Source organism: Chaetura pelagica, unplaced genomic scaffold (genome assembly GCF_000747805.2).
Source record: "Chaetura pelagica isolate M959 unplaced genomic scaffold, ChaPel_1.0 scaffold562, whole genome shotgun sequence".
Lineage (NCBI taxonomy): Eukaryota > Metazoa > Chordata > Aves > Apodiformes > Apodidae > Chaetura > Chaetura pelagica.
Genome location: NW_009952307.1, coordinates 105,492 through 128,421, shown reverse-complemented (window position 1 = coordinate 128,421; position 22,930 = coordinate 105,492). Strand labels below are relative to the sequence as shown.

Sequence of the window (22,930 nt, the reverse complement as noted above, 5' to 3'; positions counted from 1 at the left end):
TGTTGGCGTGCGGTGCTGTGCGGGTGCTGTGCGGGTGTTGCTGTGCGGGTGTTGTGCGGGTGCTGTTGTGGTGTTGTTGTGCGGTGCCGTGCGGGTGCTGTGCGGGTGCTGCTGGCAGGGCCCGCGCGGGAGGGGAGCGAAGATGCGGAGCCCCCAGCCCCCCACCTGAGGCCTCCAGGTGTGTCCCCCTCCCAGGGGACCCAGAGCTCCCCACACAGCCTGGGGGCCTTTCCCACCCGGACCAGTTGGTAGACGATGGAAAAGTTACTTAGGAGCATCTAGACAAGAGATCAGTGAGCACAGAAGTAGGAGGAATCACTGGAAGGGCTGGGCTGGGTGGGGTATTTTTTCCCCTTACAATAATGCAAATGAAAACAAGGAGAGAAAGACCCAGCTTTTCACTGCTCCAGGTAGTCAAAACATGACTAGAGATCTTCACTGGAAAGTGTGACATCCCATGTTCTGTTTACTCCTAAAGGATATTTTCCAAGTGTGTCACTTAACTGAAAAGCCAGACTTGTAAAAGAGCATCTTTTATGTTGTTTTGGAAAACTAAACTCTAAAAAGCAGCCCTTTTTCCAGCCTAAGACTCTGCCACATAAAACAGTTGTACTAAACCACCTTCTGCATCACTAATAAAACTTTCTGGTTGTGGACAGACTGGACTGATTGGGTAGCAGATGTCTCCTCCCTCCCTTCCTGACAAACCCTGTAGTCATGAATATCATACCAAAGGAAAAAAATACCTGCTTTTACTAAATCCTGGAAAGTACCCAAAGAAATTCAAGGCTGGGACGTGGAGGTCAAACTGGAGGCCTGAAGGGGTTTCCTTTAAGCCACTGAGTTCTCAGCAGCTTTCTTGTTTTATTGACCAGGACTTGTGATTGCATCACAAGTACCAGTCATGGAGATTTTATATATTTTTTTTAACTGGATCTGCTCCAGGAATTTTTCTGCAACTTTCCTGTTTTGCTTCAATCAGTCATCTTTTTGTTGCACCTTTTCCGTAGAAACTGCAAGTTCTATGTGAGGGCCAAATAAAGAATAAGCAGCAAGACATACTGTTGTATTGTGTTACACGTGTACAGTAGCACTTCAGGGAACTCCACAGATGCTCTTTTCTCATTTTCTCACCAAAAAAAAAAAAAAAGTATATGCAAGGTAAAACAGATGAGAACAGTTTTCTTAAAAGCCAGTCTGCAAGTAGAAGGTACCTTAAAAAATATGACCAAATTCACAGTTCAAACAAACAGAGGAATACCCCAGCTCAGCAGCCAACCAAAACTGGCAAGACTGTGAATCCTCAGGTGCCCAAATCTTCAACATTGGAGTCAGAAGTGTGGGTCTGCTTTTAGGAATGCTCACAGGCATTGCAACCTGGACCACCCTGCTTTGCTTACTGCCCATCCTAGCATCTGCCCGCTCTGTTCTCTTGCAGATTGTTAGCAACAGACTGGTACCTTCTCTTACAGAAAGAGCTGACATCAAGTGCAGATGTAGGTGTCTTGCCTTCAAAGCATAATAGAAGGTCATGAATCATACAAAGACTGAGCCCACTGTAATTCTGAATAGGTGGTTACACAGGGGTTTATGTGATTTATTTTAACTCCATGATTAATTTGGCTGCATTTTTACAGCAGCTCTCAAGCTTTTAGAAGCAAGAAATTCCTTGTGTCTAATACTGGTTTGGCCTGGCACACCTCACTGACTAATGTCAAGAATTACACTTTGGAAGAAGTGTTTGGCCACTTCTGCATAGGATCTGTTCATACAGATGCATTTGGAACTGTTTTTTCATCTTCTGCTATTTGCTTTTCTTCTTCATAGTCCATATTGAAACAGTGGATTCACTGGGTTGTAAAATCTAGTTTCTAGTTAATGTTTCCAAGATAACAGGAGATGCTAAATGAAAGAGTCAAGAAGAACTATGAGAAAGGTGAATGGGAATTGGGGAGTAGAAAAGAGCAGCTCTGGAGTAGTTGGATTCTTTTATAGTCATATTATTACTACATGGGTATTCAAGGTTGTTCATTAACTCACAGGTCACTTTGGGACATGGCAGTTTCTTGACATCATCCTGCAAGTAACAAGTTTCAAATCTGTGGGACTTTGCAGTAATTTTACTACCTATCGGGTGAAATGGCAAGTTCTAAAGCTTTACTTCTATCAAATTAAATTTTTATGTGCTTTTTATACACCAAATACTGATACTATTGGTGATAAATTTTTGTCTGCTTGTTTTTTAAGTAACTAGAATAAACAAAAAGTGCTTTAACAACACAAAATAGGCAGCCCACAGTCCAGATGAGAGAAACACTACAATCATAAAATCCTAGTATTGTAAGACCAGATCACTGGAATGAGCAGTAGTAATGCAAGACAGAAAAAAACATCATACAGGAGAAAGCTTCTATGGAAATAGCTGTATGAACAAATTCAGGTTATTGCTTCATTTCACAAATTCATTAGGTGTTAAAATATTTTCGTTGGAACAATATCTATTTTCTTTGTAGAATATTGTCCCTTTATTTCTAGGTCAGCAAGTGTGAGGCAGAGGGGAAGGCTGATTTCAGAGAGGCCACATCTGGCCCATTACATTTACAGTACTTAGGTGATAGAGATGTGGGCAGAAATTCCACATCTATGAGGATTATTAATTATTGTATAAAGTTACTAGTTCAATTATGTAACTGTAGGATTGATCTTAGAAGAAAATAAAAGTCAAGTACTGAAATTGCTCTCTGGTTTAGTCCTGTGTTATTCCTTTTATGACCCTTCTCTTTTCTTGGTATAACTGGAATTTTTCCTGAACATGGAAAAGTTTGCCATGCCATGTTTATCTTAAAGAACTTAGAAATTTACTTTTTTAAACAAAAGGGCTTTTTAGCATCTTTTTAACAGTTTTGGTTAGATAGACTTTCAAAACACTGTAAGAACAGTCCAGGGTGAGATCAGTATGACTCAGCTATTTATTTACACAACCTCGTTATTCTGTAGCATGTTTCCATTATTTTAAAATCAGGACTGTCCCTAAACACATGAATTTAGGGAAGCTCCATGACATTACAAACCCAGAGGTCATAGTGACCATCAAGCTTGTCCAATCTCATTTTGAGTCAAGGCTGTTTGGCTGTTACAAGTGTCTAAAAGCTGCCATACAGATACAGTAATCACTAACCTAAAATAGAAAGAAAACTGTGCAGAGTAAGCTGTAAGCTAAAGATTATGAAGACTATTTTAGTGTAAATGTACGTGAAAGCAAAGAACCTTCAACAGCTTAAGGAAGATGTTAATTAGAAGGACACATCTTAGAAACCTTGTTTGGAATATAAACAAAAATCAACATTTTTTTCCCAGTTATCCCATACAAAACTCTGGATCTCCTGTATTTAATAAAATTATTCTAGTGCATAATGATTGAAGGTTAGAACACCATGAAAATAGTGCTAGCACTGTACCTTTGCTAAAATAAGTGTTTGTATGTTTTCAGAACCCAGATATGACACCCTGGGCCTGACATGCAAAACACATTGAGCTCTGCATCCTGCAGTCCCAGCTGAGATTAAGGAGCTGCAATTAGAAATTGCAAATAAAAATTAAGGTGTCTCAGGCTGCAATGTAAGAAAAAAAAAATTACTCTTGGGCTTTCCTTGGTTTTGGTCAGACTTCTAGGACATTAATTTGACTACTTCAGCAGTCATTGGTGTTTGATAAGTTCTCTAGTGAGCAAACAGGCCTGTAAATTTTGTCAGAAGTAGCGATTCAATGCTGTGATTGAAACAGAAATCCTTACTTACTTACATTTTACTGTATTTAGTAAAGATACTTTGTTACTTGATTTCAAACGTTTTCACTTCCAGTGCTGTGCCTTTCCTGTTGAATCACCAGGTGGGTCTTCAACATGAGTCACAAAACTCAGCACCTAAGGACACTGCGTGACACTTCTATTTATTTCTTAATGAGTGCAATGAATAAATCCTTTCTGTATTTCAAACGGACTCGGTTCTTTGGGCTGTTGAACTCATAAGTGAAGAAAAGCAGATGCATAGTCTGCAGCAACACAGTAAGACTGTGGATCCAGTCCTGGCGTGAAGGTTTGGCCTGACAGAAGCAAAAATAAGAGCCAGTTTGTGGCGTAGGTTCTTGGCTGTACCCGTGCAAACTGGCAAGCAAACCATGCCAGACGCAGAGCGGCGCTGCCTGCGGGACAGCACCGTGTGCCTGGGAATCAGCTCTTCCCTGGGCTTCCTTCTGCCACTGATGGAGCAAGAGGAGGAGGATTTTCACTCTTCTTTATAACTGCGTGTAGACTAGCAGGGCAGGTTGCTCTGCTCAGAGGCTGATGCTTTGTAGGTGACAGGAGTCCTGAGAGCAGTTTACTGACAGGGGAAGGATGATGCAGCAGTGGCAGCTGCTCTTGCCCTTATGCACACACGTGTGAGCACACATGCTGCTTTTCCTCAGACTCATTTGGTGACACCAAACGAAGGGACCAGCTTGTCCGTACCAGGTAATTTGAACACTGGAAGTGTGTAATGAGGTGTTCTGATTACGCTGGGACAAGAAGCAGGTCACCTGGGGTACGTACTGATCTCTTGCCAAGGGACACTGCAGGAAAAGCCTTTCTTCCCATGTGTCCCAGAGACTTGCCAGAAGTTTCACATTCCCCTTGCAGACAGTAACAGCTCAGTAAGTGCAGTTTGGTGCTGTGGGCTGCACATGCTGCTAAATGCTTGGAATCTCCCTGAAACCATAAAGCCACATAGCAAAGTTCCCATACAATTTCTAGTGCATGAGTGTCATTATCCAGAGCTTGAGGCAAGAGTTTTCCTTTCATTATCTGTCTGTATATTGCTGGGTAACATGGAGTCTGATCTTAAGAGTTGCTGCCATAGTACTGGCTGCTTTTGTTTCATTACTTCTGGCAGTTGACTTCAACTTGCTTCCAGAAGACAAGGCTAATTTACAGATCTTTTGTTTGTTCTGTGGTTTTCCAGCATGAGTAAGGAGGATAGGTTTCTCAATTAGGAGATGGGAAGTGATTGTTTGTGAGGCTTTCATGATTACAGGTCCTTTTTCCTGGCAGAGGACAAGATCACAGGCTGAGAAAAGGCTTTATACTGTAGAACCAATGTTTCAGTTCTCCATATGCCTGCTTTTGATTCTTAACTGTTCTGCTTTCAGGAGTGGTATCCGAAAGCCTCTTAGCAGAGTAAAATGACATTTTTTGGAATCTAAACATAGTAAATAGCTGAGTTATTGTTCCAGGAATAAGAAGTTTTACCTTCGTTTGCCTTAGCAGCACCCTACTTGGAAAAATCTCCATGTATTGAGTTCAGAAGTGACTCAAACCCTTTCCCTCCACTGCAGTTCAGAGCCCATAGCCTGCTGTCTCCACCTGCAGCCTGACCATACAGAGGATCAGCAGACAGCAAGGTCCTAAAAGTGCAGCAGTACCTTTCCTCAGGAAAAAGAAAATGCCATATTCCGTTGTGTATGTAGAAACTGTCTTATATCATGGAGATTATGGCATTCCTACACAGAGTGAAAACAAAGAAAGCATGGTCATGTTTTCACTACTTTCCCCTTCCATCAGAATTCAGAACTGAGTCAGCTTCCTGGAGAGTTTTGCCTGTGTTAAACACTGCGCCCCTGTAGACTCAGTGGATATTTCAAGGTCAGTATTTTTGCAGGAAGGAGTTCATGAGCTGCTATGTGTAGGAGAAAACTTCCTCTCTTACGAACTAGTCACAAAATAGATCATCTTACTTCTACAGTCTACTGAAAAGAGTTGCTTTTCAGTTTATGCCCAGAAATTCTGCTATTCCACATGTAGTTCCCCATCCCCTCTTACACTACTAACATGAGGTAGCCAAGTGCTAAATGGCTTTTTACTGTAAAAAAGCAGTGAAAAATGTTAGTCTGGAATTTTCTACTGAGTACTGCCAGCATATATTCTGTGCTGCTTCTCATAAGGAAATGAACATCTGCACCTTGTTTAGTGGTTCTGGTGGGTGGTATTAATAGTATATAAAATGACAGTGGATGGTATATAGAATGACAGTATTTTTTCTGAAGCATCCAAATACTGTGGTGGTTTAATACAGGAGGGGGAAGAAAGCTCTCCTTGGGGAGAGAAAAGGTGACAAATGTGGGACAGATGCCCCAGGCAAACTGCATTTTTAGGCTGTGGGCTTGAGACAAAACCAAATGAGTATTGAGTTCTTCCTGACTGAAGTCAGTGTCTGTTTCAGAGCCACAGGGACAGGGAGATGTTGGAAAGAATCCAGCGGAGGCTACGAGGATGATGAAGGGACTGGAACACCTGCCTGATGAGGAAAGGCTGAGAGACCTGGGGCTGTTCAGTCTGGAGAGGAGAAGACTAAGAGGGGAACTTATCAATGTCCATAAATACCTGCAGGGTGGGTGTCAAGAATGGGGCAGTCTCTGTTCAGTGGTGCCTGTGATAGGATGAGGGGAAACGGCACCAAGTGACAACACAGGAAGTTCCACCTCAACATGAGGAGAAACTTCTTTCCTGTGAGGGTGACAGAGCCCTGGGCCAGGCTGCCCAGAGAGGCTGTGGAGGCTCCTTCTCTGGAGACTTTCGAGACCTGTCTGGACATGTTCCTGTGTGACCTGCCCTGGGTGTTCCTGCTGCAGCAGGGGGCTTGGACTCAATGATCTTCAGAGGTCCCTTCCAACCCCTATGATTCTTCCTGAGAGCTTGGTCTCAGTACAGAAGCCATCTGCATGAAGCTGTGGTTACACATCCTCCTGTTCACAGAAGGAAGTCTGCTGGCTGCCCCATGGCTTTCTTCACTCAGGAAAATATTTAGCCTGTGGATGATTACAACATGTCTGGTGAAAATAGGTCAAGTTTGGTATTTGAATGCCCTGGGAAAACTGGCAATGTGTTTGCTGTATGCATCAATATCTGTCCTATTTTAAAGGACACTTTTAGGTCTGGACAGTGGCAAACCTGGGTTTGGAGGTGGGAATCAGAGAGTTATTAGTGCTGTTGAACAGAGTAATTAGAGCACTTTTGCTGCAGATGAATTAACCTTCAAAGTGAGACTTTCCTCTGTATTTTCTGGCAACCAGGAACACAGTTCTGTGGTAAAAAGTTCTTCTAAGAAGCAGGCTTAAAGAAGTCAGCTAGAATAAGATTACTTTTAATATATTTGTGTATTAATTTGAAAGTAAAGTCGAGAAGTAAGAGCAGCATGAATGAAGTTCCTGACCTGTTCAGACAGTGCAGAAGATGGTTCTACTCTGCCTTCCTTGCAGAGTTAGGCATCTGAGCCTAACCAGGTTACCCTGAGCTGCATCCAGTCTGCAGAGAAACAGGAACCCTTGGGAGATGAGCTATCACATTTCACCCGGGGTCACATGAATCATCATCAGGAAAAGCACATTTTATTCATCCCTCCCGGGTTAACTAACTCTGGCTTTGCCCTGCAGTTGTTTTTTATGTTTCTGCTTGTTTGCAGGGGAATTTTAAAGAAACCAACAAAAAAACCCTGCTGATGTGAAAATGGGGAAAAAAGTTCCTTTGTAATTGGGCAGTGCTTGGCAACCACAGATCGTATGATATTGCAACAGAAAAACAGGTCACTGGGTATGGATGGACCTGGGCAGTGGCAGGGTAAGAAGCAGCAGGGAAGGGGGCCAAGCAGAGCTGGAGTTGCCAACAGCCCCACACAGCCTGCAGCTGGTGTCTGCTTGATGGTTTTACAGTAGCTTTTCCCTCCCAGCTTATCTCTGTGCAAACTTTTCAGCTGTCCTAATCTTTCCCAGGGTAGAAACACACTGAGTGTTTAGACTGATCCTCTAAGCTGGAACAAGTGTGTCTGGCTCAGTGCAGTGCAGACACTTACTGGCTGCTCTCCTGCCCGGAGGAGGACAGGGGTAATGGTGGAAAAGATGCGCTGAGTGTCTCTGTACGGCTGTGACCCTACCAGTGTCATCACAGAAATCACCTGGTGGGCCAGGTGATGCAACAACTGAGAGAGAAGTGAATTATCTCTTTCCTCTTTCCCAATTTCAGCGCAGGGTGTCCCAGTGGTTCCAGAGAAATGGCCCCATGAACTTCAACCACTACGCCAACAAGAAGAGCGCTGCCGAGAGCATGTTGGACATTGCCCTGCTGATGGCCAACGCGTCCCAGCTGAAAGCTGTGATGGAGCAAGGACCTTCTTTTTCCTTCTACATCCCACTCATCATTCTTATCAGCCTGTCTCTCACACTGCAAGTTATGGTGGGAGTGCTCCTGATATTCCTGGGTATGTAGCAAAAGCTAGAACCAGTATTTTTCTTACAGGAATGCAACCTGTAGGAGGGCATATAAAATGGTATCTAGACTCCACATTTATTTTTAAAAAGCTGTTGTGTTTGAAAGTATTTCCCTCAGAATTGGTTATTTTTTAATTGTAAGACTATAGAAATACTGCAACAAAAGGAGTAAGAGCAGCTTTATGTGGAATCTTCAATTTTGATCAGGCTCCTCATACTCATTTGCCCAGAACGTGAATGCTTTTCTTTCTAGAAGGCCTGAGGAGGAAGGAAAATGGTGAAATACTGTAAAAATAAACATTAATAGGCCAGATAGGCTCATGCATCCTGCCCAGTTTCACAATACTGTTTCTGACAAGACCAGTTACTTAATCTTATGACTGAAATGTATCTGTTTCTTATGGGTCATCTAATAAGTAATGTTATAAGAATACATTGTGAATGTAGAGCTCTGAAACCACAGTGAAAGTTGAAATGTCTGTCTTCAGGTTGGTGTGACAGTTTGTGTTTCTGCTATCAAATCAAAGGTTTGATAGCAAAGGCATGACAGCAGTGAAAGAAAAACCCAACAGCTTAGTTTTAAATTTAGGAAATTATTCAAAGCATCTTAAATCTCTAGGTGGAGAATGATAGAACTGTGCTTACTATGGTTTATTTTAAAACCTGTGTTAAACTGAAATTAAAGTTGACAAGAAAAATAGGCTACTTGGGGCAAGATTTCACCATGAGAACATACCTCATCTATTGTGCACATGCAGTGACTTCAGTTAAAAATTTGAAATCACATATAATGTGGAAACACAGCCAAGTAGCTTCTTGGGACTGCAAAGAAATTGTCTTGAATTCTGCTTATCACTAAGGAAGGCTTTTGTACAGGAGCCACCAGTTCTCTCAGTTCTCTACCAGGGATTAAAAGCTTTTCCTCCTTCAGAAGAACTTTTCACAAAAAACATTTTGAAAAATGTGCAGCAAACTCATCCTTAAGAGTGATTTTTAGATTTGGTTTCCTTAACTTTTTGGAACAAAAAGCAAAGAATGTCTTGAAATAGTTGAAGTGGCATGAAATCATAGTAATCTAATCCCACTATAATATAATACTTAAGGAATAACTGTTCTTAAGAACATTTCATGAAAACCCTCATCTGAAGTACTGTAATCACAAAGATGGGATTACTGCAATTCTGCTACAAAATTTAGAGCACACCCTAAACTGACAAGCAATACTTTTCTTCTCTGACAAAGGGCCACCTCTGAAGTGTCCATTCTGTTTGAGCATGATTTCCTTTAACTCACAAGACACATTAGGCCATTTCTTTTTTAAACCAACCATCAGAAATGCCTTTCATCCATGCTTCAGGACTAATTATTCCATTTAATTTATTCCACTTCATTCACATGACAGTACTGGGGTCCTTCCAGGTACTGTTTGGATGCAAGCACTCACGTAGCTCCAGATGCTTTACAGACCTGAAGAAGCTGATCTTTAGGATTGACTTCTACTGATCTTAAATTATTCCATGCCTGTACAGGTGTGCAGGAAGCTTTTCAGATAGTTCCTCTGTGCTGTTCCTCAGTGCTTTGAAAGCCTGTGGTGTTTGACTGTTCTGCTTTAGCAAACAGGACTTGAACAGATGCCCAGAATTCCTTGAAACCAAACCAGCATTAGACTTGCTAATGAAGAAGACCAAGTGAACCTGGCTTTTAATACTTCAGCATCACCAATGTGTTTGCCACCACATCCACTTAACTGCTTCAACAGGCAAGCAAGTCTTGGTTCCGTGGTTAAGTCCTGCAGTGTTGACAGGTTTTTTGTGTTAAAAGCACAAAAGTTTATCTTATGCAGTAGAGTCATAAGCTACACATCTGTCTAGATGCCTGCCAGAAGGAGGTCAGTTTTATTTATGTTGCTGTAAAAACTTGTCAGGTATAAACGTTCTCTCACATGCCCTGTACATGTGCACAGGACATACTACAAGTCACAGAACCCTAGAATGGTTTGGGTTGGAAGGGACCTTAAAAATCATCTAGATCCAACCCCCTGCATGGGCAGGGACACCTCCCACCAGCCCAGGCTGCTCCAAGCCCCATCCAACCTGCCCTTCAACACTGCCAGGGATGGGGCAGCCACAGCTTCCCTGGGCAACCTGGGCCAGGCTCTCACCACCCACATAGTGAAGAATTTCTTCCTCATGTCTCCATGCACACAGTTGCTCCAGTGATCTGCACACTTAAAACTAGGGAGTGTTAAGGGACAAAAACCCATCTCAAAGCATCCTGCAGAATTCATCAGCACTCATTCCATCAGAACCAAAGGAATTTATCAGAGAATGTGAGCTGCAGAGCCCTTACTGCAGGAGAGCAGACAGGAAAGTCTTGGGCTTAGAATCATAGAATCATAGAACTATTCAGGCTGGAAAAGACCTTTGGGATCACCAAGGCTTCCACATGATGCCAGGCAAGCATCCCCAGATTTCTAACTCTCTTATGTAAGCACGTGCCTTGCTCTATCATCAGTCCATGTTTTCACAAGACCTGGAATCAAAGCTTAAACTACATGAATATTATCTCCCTCGGGTGTTCCTCCCTCACTCCTATTAGCAGTTCAACCAAGGAACAACTGCAAGAAACAAAAGGAAATGTTTTCACAACTGATGCTCTCTGTAAAAAGAGCTGCAGTTCCCCTGCTTTGAAATCATCCCCTGTTTAGCGGGTAGAATGCCCTTGCTTTCTGAAAACAGAGTCAGGGCAGAAGCAGGACTTGCAGCTGGGAAGGCACCAGTACAAGAGAACTACAGTCCTCGTGAAGCAGTTGGGTTGTCCACAAAGAGGCTGTAGGAAATTTAACTTCATTCCATCCTGTCAGGGCTTTGAGCTTTCTGTGTTCAAGATTGAAATAATTTTTAAATGCTTAAAGTCTGCAATGAAACCCAGTTGCAAAAGATCAAGAATTCAGAAGATTGCTGGTAATGTTTGTGTAGGCATTTCTTGCCATGTGCATCCACAGAGATTAGATCCTAATTACTGGAAGCTGCCAGGCTCCTTGTGATTAAAAATCCTCTCCTTAGCACTTTTACTGACACTGCAGAATCTAACTTCCCTTTTAAGTGTGACTGATGCAAATAGCTCAGCACAAGAGAAGTTCTTGAACTACAGTAGCAGTGAAGACTTTTATTCTGGATTTTGAAATATACATAGAATTAAAACTTCCTTTTTTCCCCCTTTCTCTTTGAAGTAAAATATGATCTGAACAACCCTGCAAAGCATGCAAAGCTGGATTTCCTCAACAACCTTGCAACTGGACTAGTGTTCATTATAGTCGTTGTGAATATTTTCATCACTGCCTTTGGAGTGCAGAAGCCAGTTGCTGAGTCAGCATCAAGACACTGAGCCTGAGGTGAGTGTGAATCCCTGAACCATCAGGGCAGGGCAGAGCATCCAGGAATGCAGTGCACCCTAGGGCACAGCTTTCAAAAGAGCCACCAGCTTGTCTTGACAGGTGCAGCCTTCACAAGTCAACGAGCTTGCTACAGGCTACCACAAAAAACAGAAGCTTCTAGGAACTGCTGAGTTGTGACAGTGTGTTTGTAAGTGTAGAGTTCAAAAGTGGAGGGCAGCATCTTACTTTGTCTGGGGCCCTTGAATGTGTCACACATGGGAAGTGTAGAGTCCTTCTGACTTAGCCACTCCTTTTCCTCATTGCTGACTAAGCCAAGAAAGGAAATAATATTGTTTTGCTTCCTCCAAATGCCTATTCTGTTTTGAGGAGAGGTTTGCAGTATGCTGCATCCAGTCTGTTACGAACACTGAAGACTTAATCCAAGTAACTGGAGCTGTTGACGTCCAACATTTAATACCCCATGTCATTGGAACCCTTCAGTTCCTCTGCACATGGTGTGGCTTTTCCATCCTCCCAAGCTGCAGGGCTTTTGTCAGCCCACAAAGATGTGCACTTTCACTTTACTTGATACTTTCCATCATTTAGAACAATACTGTTTTCTCTACCTGCATTTTAAAGTTTGGTTGTTACTTATCCAGAAGGATAAATACAGGAATTGTGGGAATCAAAATGGGTATCTTCCTAGCATTGTAGCTACAATGAACAATCTGGGAGGAGATGAACCTAAATTAGAGGCTTGTAGCCCAAGAAGCACTATAGTCCAACATCTGCCTTTAAAATAGCACTGCCAAGTCTGGGTGTGCCAACACTGCTCAGCTCTTGGTCTTCCAAATCTCCAGTCATGGTGACAAGACCTGCTGAGGAAGGAGTTCTTTGCCTTGCCTGGCAAGCCAGGCCCCTGCACAGACACCCCATATGGGTAACGTGGTGGGTTTGAGGTAACTTCTAGATAAAACCCTTTCTCTAAAGAAGAAGATACAAGGTCCTTAAAACCCTAATCTGGAGATGAATGGTGCAACAGAAATCTGTAACAAGAATGGAAACCAGACCAAAAGTTGTAAGGACTCTAAACAGTGTGGGGGGAATCAGTGCCACAAATTGCTAGGAAGGTGAGGAATGAAATTAATTTATTTTGGGGTGTGGGTGGAATCCTCTGCTTTAACCAGAACCTGTGGAATTCTACAGTGAAACAAGATCACTTTATTGTATTTTCTGGCCACAGTCTCTACAAATAAACTAAGAAATATTTCATTTTAGCAGCAAAGAGGACACAGATGATCTGAGATATTGTCAGACCTATAGGTAGAATATCCCTCTCAGCAGTGAGTATTACAGCAGCACTGAAACACTAACCAGAGAATTGGAGTGGCAAGGCCAAGAGAACTGAATGAAGCAATATTGGAACTTTAGCTGTCTTCATAGGAAAAACTATGTAACAGCAGCCAGGAAAGAAGGCAGAGACAATACAATAGGTATCAAGAAATGCAAATAATGGACAAGGTGGTATACCAGAATCCCAGGTGCACCTCTTTCAGATACAGTGGAAGAAAGGTTTCAGAGAGAGGAGAAGAAAAGCAGGTTTTGCTTATCACACCAATGTACACTGAGTAGAGAGGAGGAGCTGAAAATCCATCCCAAGGCAGCTGGTGTCTTAATGTAATGGTACATTGAGAAGTCAGACATTTACTAGCCAGGAGGTGGGTGTCACAGACTTTGTCTTACCAGGATGCTGAAAGGGTGAGCTCACCCACATTTCTCTGCTAGTACCGTGTTCTCTGAGGAGGTGCCTTCCTGCTTCTCCCCACCACAGGAGCCAGCTCTGCTCCCTGGCATCTCTTCTGGCTTTCAGGAGATGCTGCTTCTGCAGTGTTCCCCAAACACAACTGCTCTGTTTCTCTGCCACACAGCTGAACAGTGAAGTGCTTTGAAGACCCCTGTTGCTGTGGCAGAGTTTGCAGAACATCTGGTTTGTGTGTTGCAAGCCAGTTCAGCTCTGGGCAGCACTCACATGCCAGGCTGGCTCCTGAACAGAGCTGTGCAGACAGAGAATCATAGAATCATAGGGGTTGGAAGGCACCTCGAAAGATCATCTAGTCCAACCCTCCTGCCAGAGCAGGGTCACCTAGAGTACATCACACAGGAACGCATCCAGGTGGGTTTTGAATGTCTCCAGTGAAGGAGACTCCACAGCCTCTCTGGGCAGCCTGTCCCAGGGCTCTGTCACTCTTACAGTAAAAATTTTTTTTTGGATATTCACCTTGAACCTCCTATGCTCCAATTTGCACCCATTACCCCTTGTCCTATCACTGGTCATCACTGAGAAAAGCCTAACTCCGTCCCCCTGACACTCACCCCTTACATATTTGTAAACATTGATGAGGTCACCCCTCAGTCTCCTTTTCTCCAAGCTAAAGAGACCCAGCTCCCTCAGCCTTTCCTCATAAGGGAGATGTTCCACTCCCTTAATCATCTTTGTAGCTCTGCACTGGACTCTTTCAAGCAGTTCCCTGTCCTTCTTGAACTGAGGGGCCCAGAACTGGACACAATACTCCAGATGCGGCCTCACCAATGCAGAATAGAGGGGGAGGAGAACCTCTCTTGACTGACTAACCACACCCTTTCTAATGCACCCCTGGATGCCATTGACCTTCTTGGCCACCAGGGCACATTGCTGGCTCATGGTCATCCTCCTGCCTACCAGGACCCCCAGGTCTCTTTCACCTACCCTGCTCTCCAGCAGGTCAGCCCCCAACCTGTACTGGGACATGGTGTGGTTCTTCCCCAAATGTAAAACTCTGCACTTCCCCTTGTTGAATTTCATCATGTTTCTCCCCACCCAACTCTCCAGCCTGTCTAAGTCTCTCTGAATGGCAGCACAGAACACAGATGTTTCAGTAAAAGTCAGCCAGATATGTGTGTGAAGGAAGGGAAAGGAGAGAAAGCCCATTGACAAGGGAGTGAAATTTGCAGGGAGATGCACTTTCTGAAGTGCTATGTTCACACAATTTTTTTAACCCCTTCCCAGGGATGTTGACTCCACCACTGGCCTGAGCAGCCTGTTCCAGTGTCTTGACAACCCTTTCAGTAAATAAATTGTTCCTGATACCCAATCTAACCCTCCCCTGGCACAACTTGAGGCCATTTCCTCTTATCCCATCACCAGTTATGTGGGAGAAGAGACCAACCCCCCTTCTCTCCAACCTCCTTCAGTTATACATAGCAAGAGGTCTCCTCCTCAGCCTCCTCTTCTTCTGACTAAACAACCCTGAGTCCCTCAGCCACTCCTCATAAGAAGAAGTGAATGGCCACCACTTTCTGGCTTCCTCTTCAGTATTATGCACTCTTTTCCAAAGAAAGCATAATCTACCCTTTAAGGTAGATTTGTCATTGGTTATTGTATCACTAACATCTCAATATCTTTGTTCTCTGTTTCAGGGACCTGAAGCATTTATTCTTCCATAGATGCCTTTTGTGCTTGAGACACACTTGGATACAGTGGGAAAGAAATAATCTGAAGAAGCTGGACATATTGAGGAGCTTTCTCAAGTTTCCAACAACCAACATATTGGTGCACCTAAAATTTTCCAGTATGTTAATATTTAAACTGTTTGGCATCTAAGGAAAGGTTGATTTTAACCAAATGACGTTGTTTTTCTGGAATATTGGCACTTCAGTTCCTCTAGAAACTCAGTTCTTTTCAGAGAAGTGGCATAAGCTCATCAAACAAGGTGATATCAACTGGTGGCACTTCCCAGAACTTCCCCTTTCCCATGGCTCTTGGTTTTATAGCTCTCTGTCATTTCCAGTGTGATGAGAAGTGGCAAGGCTTGAGTTCTGGCCTGGTGACATGGTCCTTTGTGTCAGTCTCTGGGCACTAAATCCACATGCTCCACTGTGCTCTGCCTTGGCAGTGGGGACACAGGCAGCTGGGCCGTCTGCTTTTGTCACTCCAGCTAAAGCAAAGAGGAGACTCACCAAGACTGCCTTCTGTCCAGCTGTGCTCACAGGTAGTCCCTGTCCTGCTGCTTCATCTCTGGACCACACTTCAAGTGCTCATATTATTAACCTCTCTACCCTGTATTTGGTGCATTTTATACAGCTCTGGCTCTGCCTGAGCAGCAGTGCCTTTCCCAGGCCCAGCTGGAAAACTAGAGGATGCAGAGTGAACTTCACCTGCTCACCTGGCACTGAGAGGCCTGTCAGCAATTCAAGTAGCAAACTGAAATCAGTGTATCCCTCTGTAACTTACTTCTCCTGCTTTCCAAGATTGATTGCTGCACTTTTGTTACTCTTACGAGTTTATGGCTAAAAGAATAAATAATTTTTTTTACATTTTATTTTAAAATATATAGAGAGATATAAATATCTTCTAGGTTCTTACCTGCTGGTTCAGGGACTGGCACTTTTTTCTTAATACAATATTGCTGATAATGGTGTAGATTATAAACATTTCTACAGCAACAACATTTCAGTTGTTTCTGAAGTATGAGATATGGCATCAGAAACATCCTTGTTTTCTAGAGTGTGCTTACTTGTTGATGCAGATTTGTACTAATACATTTCTTCCTCTTCATTTTTAAATGCTCTCTTGCACATACTGAGACAAGTTTGACTTCTATGTCTCATCTCATTTAAAAGTTCTATTGATCACATTTCTTTTGAGTTGTGTTCCAAGCCCACTGATGGGCCATATCTTCATTTATGTGTTCTGGAAGAATTACTAAGAGAAAACAAGTTAGAAACTTGTGTGATTAGTAAAGGAATTGACTTACTTTTTTTTTTTTTTTTAAATATCTTTTATTGCTTCATTTCCAGCTTAACACATATTTAACCAGTATCTAGCAAACAATGGTTTGATGTAAATGTAGCTCAGAACAAGCTCTGCAGGAGATACTCAGGACAAGTTTGTGTATTTATTTTTCACAAACTAGTGAATGTTGAAGGACTGTTCCTTCATCTTGTGCTGTCACAAGTTTTGATGCTGTAGTGAAGCAAACTGGCCAAAAAGCAGTGCTGAAAATCCTAAGTCTTTCTTTTGGACTGAAGAGGTGACTGTAGGCAGAGCCCTTCCAAGCTGAGATTTATCTGGGGCTCAACATTCAGCAGTAATTTTGATAAGATTCTTGAATGTAGCACTTTGGTTGCCTTTCACCTTGTTACTCACTGGAGTAATTACCCATCTGCATCCCATTCAGTCCAGAGAGGCTCTCTGCAGGACCTGTCTCTGTGTAGGAAACACTGCATCTGAGCTGGATGTCTGAAGTAGTTGCTTTGTGTTGTCCAAAATACAAAACCCATCCGAATGATAATTACTTTTAACTTAGGTATGGATATTAGATATTTTTCGTTGCCAGATTTTTATCCTTCTGGTGTGTTTTTTGGGTTTTTTTTAATCAAGACATAAAAATAGGAAGAAATGTGTTTCTGGCACTTAGCTCATCCTCTCACTTTTGGAGTGATCCTTCCTCCCCTCCAGGCAGCCTCAGACACCCAGGCTCTGCTGCTGCTCACCAGATTTATACCTGGTGGTGATCTGGCCCAGTGGTGGTTGTGCCTTGGCCCTCTCTCATGGCCATGATCATGGTTGTCTTGCACTGAAACTCCAGAGAGCACTCAGGGGGCTGCAGTACAGACATACCAGGTCTTTTCCCATTTTATTCCACTCTTACTGGACCATGATTTCCCGGGTCACTCAAGCAAACAAGCTGTTACAGCACATTTATAATGAAAAATGTAGTAGCTATTCTCACAGCATCTAAGCTGTCATCCAGCAGAAAATACTAGACCTTATTGTCCTGGTTTATCCTGTCTCCCAGTGGCATGTGGAAGTCACTGGCTCCAGAGCAGCAGGGTGAGGAACACTCAGCAGGAGGTGACTTGTCAACTACAGATTCCAGTGGACTTTGTGAGACACAGTTTTGGGACATACAGGAGGGAAGAAAAAAATGCTCCAAGCTTGAACACATTGCTGGGTGTCAGGCTGGCTGGGTGTGTAGATCTGCATGGAGGGGGTTGGTGTCTGTTCAAGTCTGACAGAGCTCACAGTAACAACAAGCCCCTTGGATCCTCCTGAGCTCCTGGCAGTGTGACTGAAGCATCACAACTGCAATACTTGCAACTTCAGAGAGCCTGGACTCTTCTTTTGGCTCTGAACACATGACACTGATCTGAAAGCCATCCTTCTGACTACAAGCCTGTCCTGTGCCTCAGCAGTATTCAATTTGCAATAGGATGGGGTTTTTTTTAAATAAAAAGGACACTGGGTTATTGTCGTGTCTTATTGTAATTAAGTAAGATTTGCTAAACCTCCTCAGACACACAGTCTGTGTTTTAAGTCTCTGAAGCCTTCAGACATCATATATTTTTTTTCAGAAAAAAGCATCTGCAAGTTGGTTTCAAGCATAAATAATTTAATCACATGATTATTGTTCTTTCAGGTCAGGTGTTTATTTAAAATCTTAGCGAGTATCTCTGGGGGGCAGCAGGAAAACGTGTTGGCCTAAATGGTTCTTTGGTTTGCTCCTCTTCTCCAGCATTGCTGGTTGTAGGCAAACATTTCCCTTCAAAAGAGGTCATCAATAATGCAGCAAGATGAATTTGTACAGACTGGCTTGGGAAAGGGTTCATGCCAGGTCACCCGTTCCCTTCTGTTTCATAAGCTGCTGAGCAGAGTGAGAATTCCACATGCTGCTCTGCTCCATCTCAGGAGGCCCCTCAGCATCCAGGGCTGCCTGGGGTGAGATTGCCACCATGGCTGTGCCCACTGGAGCAGGTGACAACAACTGGCTTTACTGGAACTGAGTGATAAGTGTTAGTCTCCCAAACCAGCTCACTGCTGAGGCTTCCTCTGCAGCCAAGCCTGACATCAAATGGCCTCAACTACAAAGCTTAACCCTGGTATCTGCTCCTCCCTCAACTACTGTGGGTTGGGCCACTCAATTTATTCTAACAAATGCTTTATCTGTTTCCTGCCACGTCTTCCTGCAGGTGGCACTGAGCCCTGACAACCCCCCCAGTGCAGACAGGGCTTGAACGTGGGACCCCAGTGCTGCACCTACCTCCTGGGCCATGGGTTGCCCTGGTGACTTAGATGCTCTTTGAAGCCCAAAGAAACATTATGATCTTGATATTTACAAAATACAACAGAGTTCTCAGAAATGACTGGCAGAATCCAACTGCTGAGCTCTGCTTATTTTCTACCTTTTCAAAGGCCTTGCCATTGTAAGTTTTCTCTGATTTAGGAAATGCTACTTGTGGTACCAATTTATGCTCCATTTTACTGTTTGTTTTAAAAAAAAAACCAAACCAGCAAAAAAAGCAAATATCAAGAGTTGGTCCTTGTTCTACAGTATAATTTTGGAAAAGCCACAGAAGAGGAAAGTGTAATTAGTTCCTGCAGCACAGTGGGAACACTTAGAAGAAAACATGATATATTTCCATGTGTATAACTAGTATCTTTGATAACCTGCACATTTAATAAATCATCATATCTCCCTTAGGCTAGAGGCAGCATAAGGCACATAGAAGCACTGAGACTGAAAAGCAGCAGGTTCTCCCTTCTCCTTTGGTGTTTGCATACAAGAAAAAGCCACATTGCTTCCAAAGGCCGGTGTTTTGCTTTGAAATAAGATTTTTGCAGGTTATATATGTGAAGAGAAGATCCAAATGTGGCAGCATGAGCCTCCCATCTCTGCATGGCCAACCCCACAAACCCTAGACTTCCATTCAGAATGAAAAAATAATAAACCAAGAGTTTCTGATCAGCCCCGAGTGCTTTGCTGTGTGAGGAAATGACTCAGCAGAGCAGAAGCAGCGAGTCCTGTTAGTTCTTAAGCCAACCCATTGGGTACTGTCACTACTCACCCACCACCCAGGAAAGGGTTCTGCAGACCAGCACAGACACCACATGTCCCTGAGAATAGCTCTGGAAACAACTGGTGGCCCAGATAGCACCAGATTAGGTGTGATCTTCCACATGGAGAGGTACTATTAGACATCAGATTGGACTGCCCAGGGCAGTGGTGGAGGCACCATCCCTGGAGATGTTCCAGGAAAGTCTGGATGTGGCTCTTAGTGCCCTGGTCTGCTGATGTGGTGGTGTCAGGTCATAGGCTGGACTTGGAGATCTTAGATGATGGCATGAAAAGCCACACCAGGACTGCTGAAAGATGACCAAACATTTTCACTTCTGCCAAAAGGATTTGAGAATAAATCATTCACCACCACCAAACATCACCCCAGTTCTCAAGGATGAACAGAGTGTGAACTGTTGGAAAGACTTTATGGTTCCCATTGGTGCTGGACTTGTGGAAGCAATGGAGAGGGACACCTACATGTCTTTACCCTCAAATAGGATTAGTTATGTTTTTCTCTAGGCCAGAAAAAAATGATTCATCAGGCATGCCAGGGAGAGGATTGCTCAGGAAAGAACTGACTGTGCTTCCCTCAGGCTCATGGAGATTCAAATTCTGGGAATGTGAGTTAACAAAATCAAACTGTATCACAGGATCACCCTTGTTGGAAAAGACCTTCAAGACCCTAACTCTGCCATGTCCACCACTAAACCCTGTCCCCTGGCACCACATCTGTCTTTTAGATGTCTCCAGGGATGGTGGCTCAACCACTGTCTCGGACAGCCTGGGTCACCAAGTCCAGCTCCCGCCCCAGAACAGGACAACCCCAAAGTTCACACCATGTCCCTGAGGGCATTGTCCAAATGCTGCTTGAATATTGTCACCTCGGTGCCATTCCTGCTTCCTGGGGAGCCTCTTCCAGTGCTCCACCACCCTCTTCCTAATGTCCCTAAACCTCCCCCTGCACATCTTCCCCCCATTCCCTTGGGTCCTATCGATGGTCACCAGAGAGGAGAGGTCAGTGCCTCCTCCTCCTCCTTCCCTGCTGAGGAAGCAGGAGCTGCCATGAGGTCTCCCCTCAGTCTCCTCTTTGGGCTGAACAGACCAAGTGTCTTCAGCTGCTCCTCATATGGCATCCCCTCTAAACCCTTCACCAACCTCGTGGCCTCCTATGGACATATGAAGTGCCCCAAGAGGGGCTGTGTGAGAAGAAGCCACCACAGGCCTGTGGGTCAGTGTTCTCCTTCACATTCTGTAAAAGCTCTATTTTCTTCATGCTCATAAAAAGACAGGTTTGCAAGCCCTGCATCCCACAGATGTCCTGGTTGGTCTTATCACATCTGAAAGGGACCACAGCTGCTGTGCCAGCAGCTTTAAACCTGATGTCTCTTGTTTCATTTGGGTATCCCCTTCACTAGCAGAGACAGGGTGTGATGGAATAATGAGTCTTCTTGTTTGTGTTTCCAGAATTGGGACCAGCCTAGACTCATCCAGTGCTGAACTTCATCCAGCTCTGAGTGAGGAATTTCTTTCCTACTTGTTTGTTTTCTTTATGGCTCTGTGCTAGTCAAGGCAAGTCTCTCCTGTGCCCCAGAGAACTCCTGCCTCGGAGTTCCCTGGAGACACCTTTGCAACTCTTGCAGAGAAAACTGTGTACTGGTTTGGTTTGGGGGGTTTTGGTAGCAAAAGGGCCCCAGGGGTGGCTCCAGTAAGAAGCTGAGAAGCTTCTTCTGCTCCAAACCAGCTGAGGTGCCATTAGAGGGACAATAGATTCACCTCTGCCATTAGCAAAAGAACTGAGGTAAGAGCTGAGCAGAGGGAGCTCTGGCTGGGCTGGAGAGGCAGAGGTGCTGGTGGTTGGTGAGGAAGAAGGGGCAGAAGGTGCCCAAGCAGAAGTTTCCCTGCAGCCCATGGCGAGATGGCAGCTGTGCCCCTGCCCTCATGGAGGAACGTGGGGGAACATTCCCTGGTGGTGCCAGGAGGGGGGAACTTGGCCGGTGGACTTGGATGTTGTGGCCAGTGGGCTGGGCTGTTGCAGCTGTGGTAGCCCCCAGGCCAGGGGAGGTGCCTGTTCCTGAAGCCCCCGGGACTCTGCGGGCAGCGCTGGAGCAGCTCCTGGTGGGAAGGGCTCCTGGAGGAGCTGGGGGAGCATCTGCCATGGGAGGGACCCGTGGGGAGCAGGGCAGGACTGTGAGGAATCTTCTTCCTGAGGAGGAAGGGCTCAGGAACCCCCAGCCTGTGCAGTGACTCTAAACCCCATCCCCTGTGCCTGGGGGGAAGGAGGGAGAGAAACCGGGAACAAAGGGATTTGGGAAGAAGGGAGGGTTGGGGTAACGTGTGTGAGCCCTGCTCTGGGGGTCTGTGTCCTGGGGGTGTTTGATTAGTGAGAAATTAAAGCATTATTTTTCCCCACATTGAGTCTGTTTTGCCCAGGACCTCAATGGGTGAAGATCCCTCCTTGTCCTTGTCTGGACCCAGGAGCTTCTGGTTGGGTTTGTCCTCCCCATCCCAGGGTGTGTGAGGGGGGAGCTGAGTGAGGCCCTGGGGCTGGGGCTTTGTTGTCCTGTTGGGCTCAAACCACAACAACTGCTATCTGAATTATTATTACTCTTTTCTGCCATAATTTTACCTGTTACACCTGGGCTTTGAACTTGGTTCTTGCCTGCTCAAGTATCTTCTGCTTCCTGGCAGGCTGGAATTCTTCCAGAGCTGCAAAAATCCAGAGCAGTGATAAATCAGGGGGACTCTGAGCCAGCTGCAAGAAGCACGAGACCTCAAAGTGAAGGATGAGCCTCTTCTCACATCCTTGCTGCAGAACCATAAAATGGCATAAAACTGAAGAGTGAGACCTTCAGGAGGGCAGCAGAAAGGAGCAGGAGGCCCTTTGCTCAGCAGCAAGCCCTTGGTTTTGACATCTGTGACTTTTAAAAATGTGTGGTCATTCTAAGGAAGGAGAAGCCTCAAGCTGGAGTTGGTAGAATGGAGACTTTTTTTTTTTGGCCTCTTCACACTCTCTGATAATACCCAGAGTCCACTTTGTTTTTGGAAACCATAACAAACCTTTAGTAGAAGTGAAACACCCAGGGAACTGGAAGGGTCACCCCTGGACAAGGGGAGAGGGACAGAGGGTTGAGCCCTCCCCAGGCAGCCAGGGGAGCAGGGTGACACCCCTTTTCCAAAGATTTCCAGTGTTCTTCTCAGCCCTAACTAGATTTGGAAATAGTCTCAGTGAGTGTTTTCTTCTCCTCCTCAGAGAGATGCAAAGTGTGACCCAGTTGCCCAGCACAATTACAGATCAGGAATAGGGATAGGACAAGAGGACGTGGCTTCAAGTGGCATCAGGGGGAGGTTTAGGTTGGATGTTAGGAACAATTTCTTCCCCCCA

The 22,930-nt window shown here is 44.4% G+C and overlaps 1 protein-coding gene across 1 annotated transcript; it reads left to right on the top strand.

The window, feature by feature from the left end:
- The first annotated feature begins 8,065 nt into the window (after positions 1-8,065).
- Positions 8,066-11,682, top strand: NINJ1 (ninjurin 1). Its single transcript, XM_010007820.1, has 2 exons — positions 8,066-8,285; positions 11,528-11,682. The coding sequence occupies exons 1-2, from the start codon at positions 8,087-8,089 to the stop codon at positions 11,680-11,682; spliced, it is 354 nt and encodes a 117-aa protein (XP_010006122.1). The 5' UTR covers positions 8,066-8,086.
- The last annotated feature ends 11,248 nt before the right edge of the window (positions 11,683-22,930 follow it).